General features: G+C 37.9%; 1 protein-coding gene across 15 annotated transcripts in view; it reads right to left on the reverse strand.

The window, feature by feature from the left end:
• Positions 1–15,168, reverse strand: part of LOC123519901 (F-BAR domain only protein 2-like) — a 104,068-nt gene that overhangs the window by 80,154 nt on the left and 8,746 nt on the right. For 9 of the 15 annotated variants that reach the window (XM_045281554.1, XM_045281558.1, XM_045281553.1 and 6 more), the window contains exons 4-8: positions 7,787–7,888; positions 7,500–7,655; positions 5,138–5,333; positions 4,516–5,034; positions 3,286–3,495 (exon numbers count right to left, since the gene is read on the reverse strand). In XM_045281554.1, the coding sequence (XP_045137489.1) occupies positions 3,286–3,495; positions 4,516–5,034; positions 5,138–5,333; positions 7,500–7,655; positions 7,787–7,888 (1,183 nt within the window). The remainder of the gene's footprint in view (positions 1–3,285; positions 3,496–4,515; positions 5,035–5,137; positions 5,334–7,499; positions 7,656–7,786; positions 7,889–15,168) is intronic. The other 6 variants (XM_045281565.1, XM_045281569.1, XM_045281566.1 and 3 more) reach the window with 3 other exon arrangements.

The following is a 15,168-nucleotide window of genomic DNA, read 5'->3' on the forward strand; positions in this document are numbered from 1 at the left end:
TATAGTAGTTTGGATTGAAAAAAAGATTTATTTGCCTGCATCTATTTGGTATAAGGATGGAAGCATTTGCCATATGAACAATTTGCAACACAGTGGAAGTTAATTCTATTTCTTCCTTGTTGAATTGGAGTAGCAATATAATGGATGTGACTGCATTATTGTAAACATACCCACATTATCTAGAACCACAATGGATAACATTCATCCTCAATTGGCAGTCCAGAAATGTTGAAATCTAAATAAAAATAAACAGAATTTTACTGTGTGTATCTACCTATCTTTCGATCCATGTTATTGAAATTTTCTTATCAAACTAATGTTCAGTAGAGGATACAAATAATCTTGGCTGAACAACTTTACACCATCTAAATCTGTTTGTCATAATCTGAAAGAGAAAGAACATTATTGTTCTGCACACTGGCCACCTATCCACGTAATAAAGTGTTCTTGACTTATTTGTGGTTTAGCATTTGCAGGTTTGCATATTCACAGAAAAGAGAAAAACAAAATTGAATTCCAAAGTAACATCTTTGGAGGTTGCAAGCCACTCCCAAATCCAAGAATGGTTTAACCTAAACTCAACTTTAAATCACAAAATGATAAGCAAGATAACATTAAAGGCAAAGTAATATCTAGGGCAAGCTTCACTGCTCATTGTGGCAGACACAGCAGAACACACACATGGCAAACTACTGGAGCAATCAGCTGACCCCATCCTTCCTCTCCTTGTCACCACAACTTCCTAATCTTAAGAGAAAATAACCAACATGTTGGTGGTTGGCACTTCACTAAATATTCAGCAGAGTTTCCCATGAAATGTTGCCAACTTTGAATCTCAGTACCAAATTCTTGAGAAACTGTCTCCTGTGACAGTGCCTATATTTTCTCAAGATGTCAACAAGCTGTGGCCACAAAAACAAAAGGAAGAAAAAGAAAGAAGTTTGCCACCTCTGTGAGTTTTTCTATTGATTCTGCACAATGCCTAATAAATGTGACACAAATATTTATTGGTTTAAATTATAAACACAGGTACTTTTTAACTTTTTAGAAATTGCAGTCATGATTCATAATTTCTCATGATTTGCAAGGAAATACTGTACTAGCTGCTTCTATTCTTCTCCGATTCTCTCTAGAAGGCAAAGTTTAAAAACAATGTATGAGAAACTTAACCCCTAAAACTTGGGACACGTTGATAGATGTTCATCATGCAAAACTCGGGACACGCCGATAGACGTTTAGGCATTTTTGGGCTATATTTTGACTATTTTTTTCCCATTTTCTTTGCTTGTGCGCTGGCAACACTCATTAGGAGTAAACATATGCTATATGTCACTGTGTCACCAACTCCAACAATGAATGGCGGGAGTGACAATGATTTCACGGTGTCCAATTCCACTACCTATCTCACGCGCCTTACTTCTACACCTCAGGTCTCTCACCATGTTGCGGGGAGACAACTTTTGAATGAGAGTGGTATCCAAAGGGCTTTGGAATTAACAGTTTCTACAATAATAGAGAGCGAAGATAGTGATGTTCTGGGCTCTGATACGGATATAGAAAGTTCAACCACTGAGGGGGAGGACATTCCACCACCACCACCGCCAGCAACTCCTATTGTGTATATTTTATATATTCTTTTGCAAAAAATATACAAATTAGATCACTTTTGCAAACATTTTGAGAGAGAGAGAGAGAGAGAGAGAGAGAGAGAGAGAGAGAGAGAGAGAGAGAGAGAGAGAGAGAGAGAGAGAGAGAGAGAGAGAGAGAGAGAGAGAGAGAGAGGATACAAGGGGCCCGTTTTCTATCGCTCTAGCCAAGGCCGCTGGACTCGATCGGATGCAAGGCCACATACACCGATGATACCACCTCATTTAACCTGTGATATTTTGGTAACCAAAGCATATAGAGACTTCTGTTTTTTTGCATTGCAAAGAGGAAGAGTTGCTTGTGGGCAGAACACCATTTGTACTCACTCGTTTATTGAATTTCCAAGTGTATTCAGTATGTGAATACAGGCTATTTTGTGTGTTTCTCGCCAAATCTCCCGAGTTAGCACGAGCGAAAACTTCCAACGTCCCTGAGTTTTAGGGGTTAATCCAGTTTTACAACAGAGGACATGTGAGAAAGACTGCAAAAATGCAAGTGATATCATTAATCTATGTTAGGATATAAGGTAATAATAATGAAAAGCATAGGTTTAAAACTATAAAACAATCAGATAGACAACTTTTTTTTTTTTTTTTTTTTTTTTTGCAAAAAATAATTACTGCAAATACATTCATGCACTTGTGGCTAGTAAATTCAGATTGTAGGTGAATTATGCAAACCAAAGCAATCTGAATCAGCAAGAGAATTGAATGAAGCATGAACATTTTACTTGACCCATCTTCCTAACCAACATATTAAGTAATAGCAGAGGGCACAGTGGTGGACCAACAATATACTTCTCATCAATGCCTTAACCCCTTCAATATTATGACGTGTTTTCGCATTTACTCTAGTTACTCTTTGGTGATTTTATACACGTCCAAAAAACTTATGTGGAGATTGAAATAGTGAAGATTCTGGTCATTAATCTTTTGATTTCCATAGACCCTTACTAATGTAAATAAAATTGTCTAATCGTACCCAAAATTCAAGACAAAAATATGTCCCAGTAGCAAAGGGGTTAAGTACAAAGCAAGGCAATTTTGAATTTAAGTTAATTGCCATTTGCCAAGATGTTCTATCTCCACTATTTCACATTCAGTATGTCTCAGCTGCATTCCTGTCTTCTCTTCTTATACCTTTAACTACACTTTGGCATCATATAAATAACTATTTTTTTTCTCCGCAGGTACTACATTACTGGGAATTGCAATCGTTTCTACCTGAACACAGACCAGTGAGTTCTATACTATGAATTTAATTCTTTAAGATTTTATGACTGGGTCTAGCTTTTTCATCTAGATATGGCTCAGGTATGATGAACTGATGCACTATTTTTGTGATTACCATGAAAGGGTAACATCACCACAGAAAAGAAAATGAGAAAAAAAAGATAAGAAAAAGCAGAAATCTAAAACAATATTTGCAAAGGTTAAATGGCTGATTTGATATTTTCTAAATCAATTAACTGAATTTATATTCCACAAGAAAAAAATGTGGTGACCTGGATTTACAAAAAAAAAAAAAAAGGTTTTCTCTGAAACTCTTTTTATCTTATGGGAGCCAAATTAACCTCTCCAAATTCATAAGCCAAATAAAATAACCCAAGAAATCACAAAAGAAATTGGTTAACCCTACACTTTGATGAGCGGAATACAGTGCGACCCAGGCTTGAATCATCTGTTGCCGTGGGGCTGGTGGGAGCACTAGTCACACGGGCTGGGGAAGCCTTAGCTGGAGATGGGGGCAGGCTCTCAGTGTCCCTTTCACCTACATCCCCATCCTGGCTATCTTCCCCCCCACCTGAGTCACAGCTGGGAGGGGCAGACCACTCACGCTCACTGCGACCTGCAAGGTCATATTAACCCAAACAAAAGGTAACATTAGTCAAGCCAAGTATGGTCATCTTCAGCAACCCTCAGCAATGTGTTCTGCCAGACCAAGATGTCTTCAAAGAAAATAATGATTAGCTTGTGGTTAAACAAAGTTCTCCAAAACAAGTATATAAAGCTGTCTGAATAAAAGAGGCAAATAAGAATATAAGAATTTCAAAGCTAGTTCCAGCAAAATGTCTTCTCCTTGTAAATCAATAAAGCAATCAACAATTTCTAATCAGAAGGCACACTAAGCCATAAATGAGTTTCATCCCCTTCTTTCACTTGGGTATTTTATCAGAGAAGACATATCTTCAAGTGCTGCAAACTAATCTTGAAAACAAGAGTTGATTAATAGCATACTTATGAAGAAACTTACTTTCATATATCTTAATACAATTGTTTCAAATGTTTATGAAAATTAAGACAGTTACCAATACCATACATCAAAAATGGCATTACTGTGAAAAATGTACATGAACTGGTGACTCTTCTAGATTATCAGTTTATGTAATGTTACTCAAAAGGTACAGAATATCTTACAGGTGGTGAATGCACCTAAATGTGAATCTTTCTTAACCATTATATCTTGTTCTCATCCAACGATCTCCTCTACCTCTCTTATCCCTCCCGCACACCTGCATGCATCTTCTCTGACATTCACTGAATTCCTTTCAAAGAAATAAATAATTCCTTTCTTATGTCTTTTAGCTTGATCCCATAAAACTAAGTCAATCAGGACATAATTTCATAAACCACAGTCTGTCATCAATTATGATTTTCTATTTTCTAATGATAATTAGCTGTCCACAAGCACACTTATGGAACATGTGTAACACATACAAGTGAAAGCCACTGACCCAGACCAATACTTCTTTATCACCATCAAAAGGATTTCAAGAACCACACAAATTATCAAAATCATCAATCTTATAGTGCTACGTGATGCCACAGAGCCAGAAGAAACACAAGGACAGAAGGACCAGCCACATACCAGCAGAGGAAGTGGACGCCACAAACAGGTTGAGTAAAGAAGTGGTCCGACGGGATGGTTTGTTGAGACTTGTGGCACAGGTGAAGTTGCCTTTAACAGAAGAAGTATTTCTTGATGGTGTATTTGCTTTCAACTCAGGTGAACTGCTGTGGTCCTGTGTGAAGGTGCTGAGGATTTTACTGCTACATGAAGAGGCAGAAGCATTTACAGTAACCCTGCTAATGTTTCCCCCACTTCCTACATGACTACCAGAACCTGCTGCAGTAGCCGAGGAAGATCGTGAGGTAACCCTGGATATGGAAAAAATTGAGGTACGGTCTCGCAATAGCTTTTTACCACTCTCCATCCTACCAGGCTTTGTGACGACTACAGAACCTCCAGCTAGAACGCCTCCTGCTGAGCTTCCTCCACTGCCTCCTGTGTCTTCCACAGATGCCTTGGACTGGTCGGCAGGTTCTGGAGACTGTTGTCCAGACACACCTGACCCTATTGATTCTGACTCCTCAAATACCATTGCATCTAAAAAAGAAAACATATACTACAGAGTACATACTTACATTATACAATGCACAATTCATCTCATGAATAAAAAAAACTATTATCTTAAAACGTAAAAACTTACTTGGTTTTTCTAGTCCAGTGTGCTTTGAAAGTGCAAACATATCCAACAATTTTTCAACAGAATGCTTGGAACATTGATTTAGAAGATCCTGATGAACCTGTCCCATGGCTTCATGATTGCTCTGGAGCACACATATGTAAGTATTCACAAACTTTAACATTTGTACTAAATGTGTCTCTTCCACAGATTGAAAATTCTGAAACAAAAACATAAATAAAAGTAGATCATAATCATCCTTGATCATTACTATATGCATAATCTCCAATTTCTATAACAATATGTCACCTACTAAACAAAAAATATAAACAAGTAGCACAAGTTCACACACACACACACACACACACACACACACACACACACACACACACACACACACACACACACACACACACAGATCTGGAGATGGAACCAGAAGTGGGAATTAGAATTTAATACTAAGAAATGCCATGTAATGGAAATGGGTAACAGTAATAGAAGACCTACATGGGAATTAAAATGGGAGAAGAGATTATAATGAAAAGAAGAGAAGAGAAAGACCTGGGAGTGATTATACAAGACACCCTGACTCCAGAAAGATATATAAATGGATTATTTGCTTCAACATACAAGACACTAACGAACATCAGGGTAGCATTCAATTACATGGATAAAAGTATGATGAAAACGATATTAACCACTATGATAAGACCCAGACTAGAATATGCAGCAGTGGTATGGTTGCTATATAGGCAGAAAGATATCAAGAAACTAGAAAAGATACAAAGGGCTGCTACAAAGATGATCCCTGAAATAAAAGATCTTCCCTATGAAGAAAGACTGAAGGAGATGGAGCTACCAACTTTGAAGGATAGACGGGAAAGAGGAGACTTAATAACGATGTATAAGTTAGTAAACCATATGGAGAAGATAGATAGACAAGACCTGGTAACACTGACGGAGCAGGGAGACAGACAAACAAGAGTATATTCCAAGAAAATCATGAAAAGTCAGTGTCATAGGGATATCACGTTGTTTTCCACAGGACAGTAGACATCTGGAATGGATTAAGTGAAGAGATTGTGACAGCAGAAAGTGAGTGCAAATTTAAGAAGTTAGATAAATGTAGATATAGAGACAGGTCACTATGAGCCCTGCTCAAACCCTATAACATACAACTAGGTAAATACAACTAGGTAAATACACACACACACACAAACACACACACAGGAAGGAAGATGTCTGAGAGATGTTAAAAAATATAGTTTCCCGCAGAGAAGTATTGAGGCATGGAACAGTTTAAATAAAGAAGTAGTGTCTGCAACGAGTGTGCATAATTTTAAAGTAAGATTGGATAAGTGTAGATATGGAGATGGGGCCACACGAGCATAAAGCCCAGGCCCTGTAAAACTACAACTAGGTAAATACAACTAGGTAAATACACACACACACACACACACACACACACAACACACACACACACACACGGTAACCCATATTGATAGAATTTTCAGAGAGACGTATAATTTGCTAAGGAATATTGGATTAGCATTTCACTATATGGACAAAGAAATGATGAAGAAATTGATAAGTACTAAAATACGACCTAGATTGGAATATGCAGAAGTTGTGTGGACCCCCCATAAAAAAAGAAACACATAAAGAAATTGGAGAAACTGCAAAAAAGGGCTACAAGAATGGTTCCAGAATTTAAAGGGATGACATATGAGGAGAGACTAAATGCTATGGATCTACCAACCCTGGAACAGAGAAGAGAGAGAGGGGATCTGATACAAGTTTATAAATTGATTAACGGAATGGATCAAGTTCATAATGAGAAACTAATCCTGAGAGAAGAATATGATATTAGAAGCACAAGATCGCATAGTAAGAAACTGAGGAAGGGAAGATGTCTGAGAGATGTTAAAAAAAATTAGTTTCCCGCAAAGATGTGTTGAGACTTGGAACAGTTTGAGTGAAGAAATGGTGTCAGCAAAGAGTGTACATAGTTTTAAAGAAAAAATTGGTTAAGTGTAGATATGGAGACGGGGCCACATGAGCATAAAGCCCAGGCCCTGTAAAACTACAACTAGGTAAATACAACAAGGTAAATACACACACACACAGAGAGAGAGAGAGAGAGAGAGAGAGAGAGAGAGAGAGAGAGAGAGAGAGAGAGAGAGAGAGAGAGAGAGAGAGAGAGAGAGAGAGAGAGAGAGAGAATTTTTCAAGTAAATCTATATTTTACACAATTGAAAATTCATCTAAATCCTATAAACATATTTTTATATATAAATCTATTAGGCATATTTGTAACCATCTGATACCATTTCATCTCATTCCTGATGCTTATATAGTGTTCTGAAAAATAAATCACAGCACATACCATGCATGATGTTGTCATCCTCTTCTCAAATTCCTCTCGAATGTTGTTATACTTGTCCACAAGACTGCGGTATTCATCATGAGCTTTCTTCAGCTTTGCTTCAGCTTTTTCTAGTTCTTTAGGAGAAGCACCATCTCGACGCACTTTCTCTAGGTCCTATTGTGAATAAACAGTGATTGAATCTCCTCATACATACATCATGCTTTATCTTCTACAAACAAAACAACAATGAGAAATAATTAATCTATTTGCTCTGAGAATACAGAATATAATATGCACAGACATACCTGGCATCTTTGGCCATATGTTTCTTTTGCTTTTTGTGCCAAACCACTAGTTGCCTGGATGCTTTTTACAATTTCCTCTGTTTGGCTTTCTTCATCTTTTACCTGTGCAATGAAAAGTTACAATCAATGTACCCATTCCTTGTGCACATGTATTTGTGTATATGCTGAATTGTTATCTAACTATTTTCTTTTCAGAATTGAGTCAAGCTCATAATGTCCCATCTTTTAAAGTTAATTTGTCATATTTATGTTTAAAGTTATGAATGCTGCTGTATGTGTGTGTATTTACCTAGTAGCACTACACGGGAGGAAAGCTAAGCTCATACTGTCCCATCTTTGAATCTCTCATTATCAAGTCTGATCTTAAAATTTACTGATCAGTTCTGGAGTGGACTACAACTTTCTGCACTCCATTCCACATTTCTATGACTCTGGGAGAAGCTGTTTTCTTGAAGTCTCTTCTGTAGCTATTTTTTCCTGGTCTTCTTTCCATGACCTCTTGTGTCTTTCAAGTTCCAATTTATTAAGCTGTCCCTGTCTATGTTAGAAGTTTTCAAACTAACTTTGTCACTGTTCTCTGGATCCATGCATCTCCTTATATCTTTCCTTTTTACTTGGACACCACACTGTTCCATGTATTCTTATCTATTTATTTTCTATGCAAGAGGGAAACTTGCCAAGGACAACAAAACATTAAAAAAAGGCCTAATTGAATGCAAGCTTCCTAAATGAATAACTAGTAAAGAATTAGCCAAAAGTCTGAGACAAATGTCTTGAAACCTCCCTCTTAAAAGAAGTCAAGTCATAGGAAGATGGAATTACAGAAGCAAGCAAGGAGTTCCAGAGTTTACCAGAGAAAGGTATGAATGATTGAGAATACTGGTTAACTCTTGTATTAAAGAGCTGGACAGAATAGGGATGCCAGGAAGAAGAAACCCTTGTACAGTAAGGCTGCAACAGAAGGGGAGGTATGCAGTTAGCAAGATCAGTAGAACAGTTAGCATGATAAAAGATAGAAAGAGATGCAACATTTCAATGGTGAGAAAGAGGCTGAAGACAGTCAGTCTGAGGAGAGGAGTTGATGAGACGAAAAGCTTTTGATTCCACCCTATCAAATAAAACTGTGAGTGGAACCCTCCCAAACATGTGAAGAGTACTCCATACAAGGACGGATAAGGCCCTTATACAGAGTTAGCAGTTGGAGGGATTGAGTTTTTTTATTACCCACAAGTCCTTTTCGGATAATGATGTTTTTTTGTCTTGTCACTCCTCAATTCATATCTTTCAAAATACTCTTATTGTTCTTCCAAAATTCTATCACACTATATTTTTTGACAATGAAGTCCATCTCTCATTTATGGCTTCATACCCAAATTCTATTTAGGTCCTTTTATAGCATTTCACAGTTGTTCTCCTTTCGTACCCCTTCTCATAAGTTGGGAATCATCTGCAAAAAGGCTAATGTACCTATTTACACCTTTATCCATAATGTAGACATATATTGCCTAGAATGATCCCTGTTCTACACCACTGATAACTTCCTTCTGAGAGTACTTTTTATTTCTGACTATCACTCTCATTTCTCTATCCTTTAGGAAGTCTCATCCACTGCAACAAACTTCTCTTGATTCTTCCCACTTTATTCTTTCTATCTTGCTTAATAGTCTTTTATGTGATACTTTGTCAAATGCCTTCCTTAGATATAAATACAGTATACACACTCATCCCAACCATCCCCTTCTTGTGTTGTATCTATCACTCTTGAACAGAAACATATTAGATTGGTTGCACATGATCTCCCCCTGACAAAACCTAATTCATAGTTCAGAACATTGTTTTCCTGTAGGAGTTTTGTCCATCTTATCTTCAATGCCCTTTCACACAATTTTGCAACAATACTTGTTAGTGAGATTGGTTTGTAATTTGTAGGGTTCTCATAGGTTCCTCCATTGTGAATGGACACTATATCACCTCTCTTCCAGTCCTTTGGAATCAAGATTTCTCCCAATGATCTTGTAATGATCCTGTGTAAGTGTCCAGCTAATTCAGTGCTGCTTTCCTTAAGAATACATGCTGCAATGCCATCTGGTCCATGTGCTTTTCACCCATCCATATCTTCCATTAACTTTTTTTTCTATTATTATTTCCAGGGCTGTTATCACCATTGTTTAAGGGACTTAGTTATATCTCCCAAATCACAATTTTCCTCTAATGCTGATTAGAAATGTTCATTCATTACTGTAGGTATCTGTAGGTCCTCCTCATACTCTTTGTCTTCAAATTTTAGCTTCACTATTCTTTTTTTGCTTCTTAATTTGCTGTATGGAATTTATCATAAATGATATCCAACAGTAATACAGATGTAATTAGTGACAAAATAATAAACTGTGTAGCACCTAGCACTATCTGCTCTGGCAGAGTGGGAGGGAGCAAGGCTGGCAGCAAATCAGCAGATTGTAAGTAAAACATAGTTTCCTTCCAAGACAGAGACAATGAGTAAGTTTAGATCATATTGCATAACTTCAAGTTATGTGGAGTGTGTGGTCCATAGTTCCCTGAACTGGCCTAACCATTGTATCTATCATTGGGCCAATGGCTAAACAATGTCTCTAAATACTTATGTGCAAAGAACATTTTGACTTTGAATAACCTGCACTTGCACCTCTGTTAAAATCTACAAAAACTCATATTACAGCCTGTAAAAATGCAAATACATATGAGACCAATGAACCACTGTGAATCCCTGTATAGGAGCATTACTTAAAGTACAATGGTGCTTTGAGATAACGGACCATGCAGTAAAGGATTTCACTCAATAACAAACTTGTCAGACACTAACCAATTTCTTTGGATCGTAATGGCAGTTTTCCCCCTCCACACAAATCCATAGTTCCGAAGTGGCCACACGAATGAATAGACACTCATGACACAAAAAACAACCCAAAAAAGCCCCGTGTTTATCTATTCCTGCATGCAAGATACCACTGCAACATTTTGTTTATCTACGATTTACAAAATTTGTAATATGATGGTGAGTGGCGACTGCTTGTCTGTGTGGGGTCACCGGATTGACACTGTTGGTGAATTGGAGTCTCAGGTTTGTTGGACCCACAGCCTGCCAAAGTGAATAGCTAGTTATGCAGTTCTGTTTGAATGTTGTTCGGCAAGCGAGGATAATGATACCACACACACATACACACACACACCGTGTAGTGTAGTGGTTAGCACACTCGACTCACAATTGAGAGGCCCGGGTTCGAGTCCTGGTAAGCGGCGAGGCAAATGGGCAAGCCTCTTAATGTGTGGCCCCTGTTCACCTAGCAGTAAATAGGTACGGGATGTAACTCGAGGCGTTGTGGCCTCGCTTTCCCGTCGTATGTTGTGTGTTGATGTGGTCTCAGTCCTACCCAAAGATCGGTCTATGAGCTCTGAGCTCGTTCCGTAATGGGAAAGACTGGCTGGGTGACCAGCAGACGACCGAGGAGGTGAATTACACACACACACACACACACACACACACACACACACACACACACACACACACACACACACACACACACACACAGAACGGGATGGTGGAAGACCCAAAAAGTATGGCAGAACTATTAAATAAAAAATTCCAGGAGGTCTTTACTAAAGAATCCAAATTTGAGAGGCCACAGGGTAATAGACAGACAATCTATATGAAAGAGATTAAAGTAACCAAGCTTGAAATAAAAGAGTTAATGAAGGAACTGGATGAAGAGAAGGCAATGGGACCGGATGAAGTCTCAGGCAGAATACTGAAAGAATGTAGGGAAGAACTAGCAAGTCCTATATACAACATCATAAAATGCTCAATAGAAAATGGAACAGTGCCAGTAGAATGGAAAAGAGCTGAGGTGGTTCCCATATATAAGAGCGGAAGGAAAGAAGAACCTTTAAATTACAGACCGGTATCACTAACTAGTGTAATATGCAAGATGTGTGAAAGAATAATAAAGAAACAATGGATCGAGTTCCTTGAAGACAACAAATTAATATCAAATAGCCAATTTGGTTTTAGAAAAGGACGGTCTTGTGTAACTAATTTATTGAGTTTCTATTCTAGAATAGTTGATAGAGTACAAGAGAGAGAGGGATGGGTTGACTGCATCTATTTGGATTTAAAAAAGGCGTTTGACAAAGTGCCACATGCAAGATTACTGTGGAAGTTAGAGGAGAAGGGTGGCTTAAAAGGAAGCACATTGAGATGGATAGAAAATTATTTGAGGGGGAGAGAAATAAGGACGGTAGTTAAAGATATGAAGTCCAAGTGGAGAGCAGTAGAAAGCGGAGTGCCACAGGGGTCAGTATTGGCACCAATACTTTTCCTCATTTATATTAACGACATGCCAGAAGGAGTGAACAGCTACATAAATCTGTTTGCAGATGATACAAAACTGTGCAGAGTTATAAAGCAAAAGGAGGATTGTGAAATACTGCAAGAAGACCTAAATAAGATCTGGGAATGGAGTAAAAAGTGGGAAATGGAATTCAATGTGAACAAAAGCCATGTCATGGAAATGGGAAAGAGTGAAAGACGACCTGTGGGAATCTATAAGATGGGAGATGGAGTAGAACTGGAGAAAGTAAAAAAGGAAAAGGACTTAGGAGTGATGATGGAAGAAAACAATCAACCAGTAAGCCATATTGATAGAATTTTTAGAGAAACATATAATTTGCTAAGGAATATTGGAGTAGCATTTCACTACATGGACAAAGAAATGATGAAGAAATTGATAAGTACTATAATAAGACCCAGATTGGAATATGCAGGAGTAGTGTGGACCCCTCATAAAAGAAACACATAAGGAAATTGGAGAGACTACAAAAATGGCTACAAGAATGGTTCCAGAATTTGAAGGGATGACATATGAGGAGAGACTAAAGGCTATGGATCTACCAACCTGGAACAAAGAAGGAGAGAGGAGACCTGATACAAGTTTATAAATTGATCAACGGAATGGACCAAGTGGATAATGAGAAACTGATCCTGAGAGAAGAATATGACATCCGAAGCACAAGATCGCATAGTAAAAAGCTGAGAAAAGGAAGATGTCTGAGAGATGTTAAAAATATAGTTTCCAAAGATGTATTGAGACGTGGAACAGTTTAAATGAAGAAGTAGTGTCTGCAACGAGTGTGCATACTTTTAAAGTAAGATTGGATAAGTGTAGATAAGGAGACGGGACCACATGAGCATAAAGCCCAGGCCCTGTAAAACTACAACTAGGTAAATACAACTAGGTAAATACACACACACACACACATCATAAAATGCTCAATAGAAAATGGAACAGTACCAGTAGAATGGAAAAGAGCTGAGGTGGTTTCCATATATAAGAGCGGAAGGAAGGAAGAACCTTTAAATTACAGACCGGTATCACTAACTAGTGTAATATGCAAGATGTGTGAAAGAATAATAAAGAAACAATGGATCAAGTTCCTTGAAGACAACAAATTAATATCAAATAGCCAATTTGGTTTTAGAAAAGACGGTCTTGTGTAACTAATTTATTGAGTTTCTATTCTAGAATAGTTGATAGAGTACAAGAGAGAGGGATGGGTTGACTGTATTTATTTGGATTTAAAAAAGGCGTTTGACAAAGTGCCACATGCAAGATTACTATGGAAGTTAGAGGAGAAGGGTGGCTTAAAAGGAAGCACATTGAGATGGATAGAAAATTATTTGAGGGGGAGAGAAATAAGGACGGTAGTTAAAGATATGAAGTCCAAGTGGAGAGCAGTAGAAAGCGGAGTGCCACAGGGTCAGTATTGGCACCAATACTTTTCCTCATTTATATTAACGACATGCCAGAAGGAGTGAACAGCTACATAAATCTGTTTGCAGATGATACGAAACTGTGCAGAGTTATAAAGCAAAAGAGGATTGTGAAATACTGCAAGAAGACCTAAATAAGATCTGGGAATGGAGCAAAAGTGGGAAATGGAATTCAATGTGAACAAAAGCCATGTCATGGAAATGGGAAAGAGTGAAAGACGACCTGTGGGAATCTATAAGATGGGAGATGGAGTAGAACTGGAGAAAGTAAAAAGGAAAAGGACTTAGGAGTGACGATGGAAGAAAACAATCAACCAGTAAGCCATATTGATAGAATTTTTAGAGAAACATATAATTTGCTAAGGAATATTGGAGTAGCATTTCACTACATGGACAAAGAAATGATGAAGAAATTGATAAGTACTATAATAAGACCCAGATTGGAATATGCAGGAGTAGTGTGGACCCCTATAAAAGAAACACATAAGGAAATTGGAGACTACAAAAATGGCTACAAGAATGGTTCCAGAATTTGAAGGGATGACATATGAGGAGAGACTAAAGGCTATGGATCTACCAACCCTGGAACAAAGAAGGAGAGAGGAGACCTGATACAAGTTTATAAATTGATCAACGGAATGGACCAAGTGGATAATGAGAAACTGATCCTGAGAGAAGAATATGACATTCAAGCACAAGATCGCATAGTAAAAAGCTGAGAAAAGGAAGATGTCTGAGAGATGTTAAAAAATATAGTTTCCTGCAAAGATGTATTGAGACGTGGAACAGTTTAAATGAAGAAGTAGTGTCTGCAACGAGTGTGCATACTTTTAAAGTAAGATTGGATAAGTGTAGATATGGAGACGGGCCACACGAGCATAAAGCCCAGGCCCTGTAAAACTACAACTAGGTAAATACAACTAGGTAAATACACACACACACACACACAGAGAGAGAGAGAGAGAGAGAGAGAGAGAGAGAGAGAGAGAGAGAGAGAGAGAGAGAGAGAGAGAGAGAGAGAGAGAGAGAGAGAGAGAGAGAGAGAGAGAGAGAGAATCACTGGGGTTGACAAAAAAAAAAAAAAAAAAGTGCAGACGACACAAATAACCTCACCAATCACTTGATTTTTGTCTAAATTTACCAGTCCTTGAAGGTCTACAATTTCAATTCTTTCCTCTTTTAACAGAGAGTAATTTAGTTTGAAGTGGACTAAGTTTTCTTTTTCTAGATGACATAGAAAATAATAGCAGCACAGCTGCTTCTCTGGTCAGAATTTCCCTCCTACACTCTCTCTCTCTCTCTCTCTAAGTACTTCTCCCAAGAGTATTTTTCACACTGAATATTACTACTTTGGATTGGGTGTGAGAGTGGCCATCTAGCAAGCTTGCAGCAGGACAACAGTCTATAGCGAGACCGCATATGTAAGGTGCATTTAGAGGTATCGGCACTTGGCAGGGAGCTCAGATGCCACAATTAACATGGATGAACACTTTTCTATAGAAAACACGCTTTGATTTTTACCTCAATGGCAATGTGGAACAAAAATTAAATGGATTTCAGGAACAGTTTCTGAAACATA

This window comes from Portunus trituberculatus, chromosome 46 (genome assembly GCF_017591435.1).
Source record: "Portunus trituberculatus isolate SZX2019 chromosome 46, ASM1759143v1, whole genome shotgun sequence".
In the NCBI taxonomy this organism is placed as follows: domain Eukaryota; kingdom Metazoa; phylum Arthropoda; class Malacostraca; order Decapoda; family Portunidae; genus Portunus; species Portunus trituberculatus.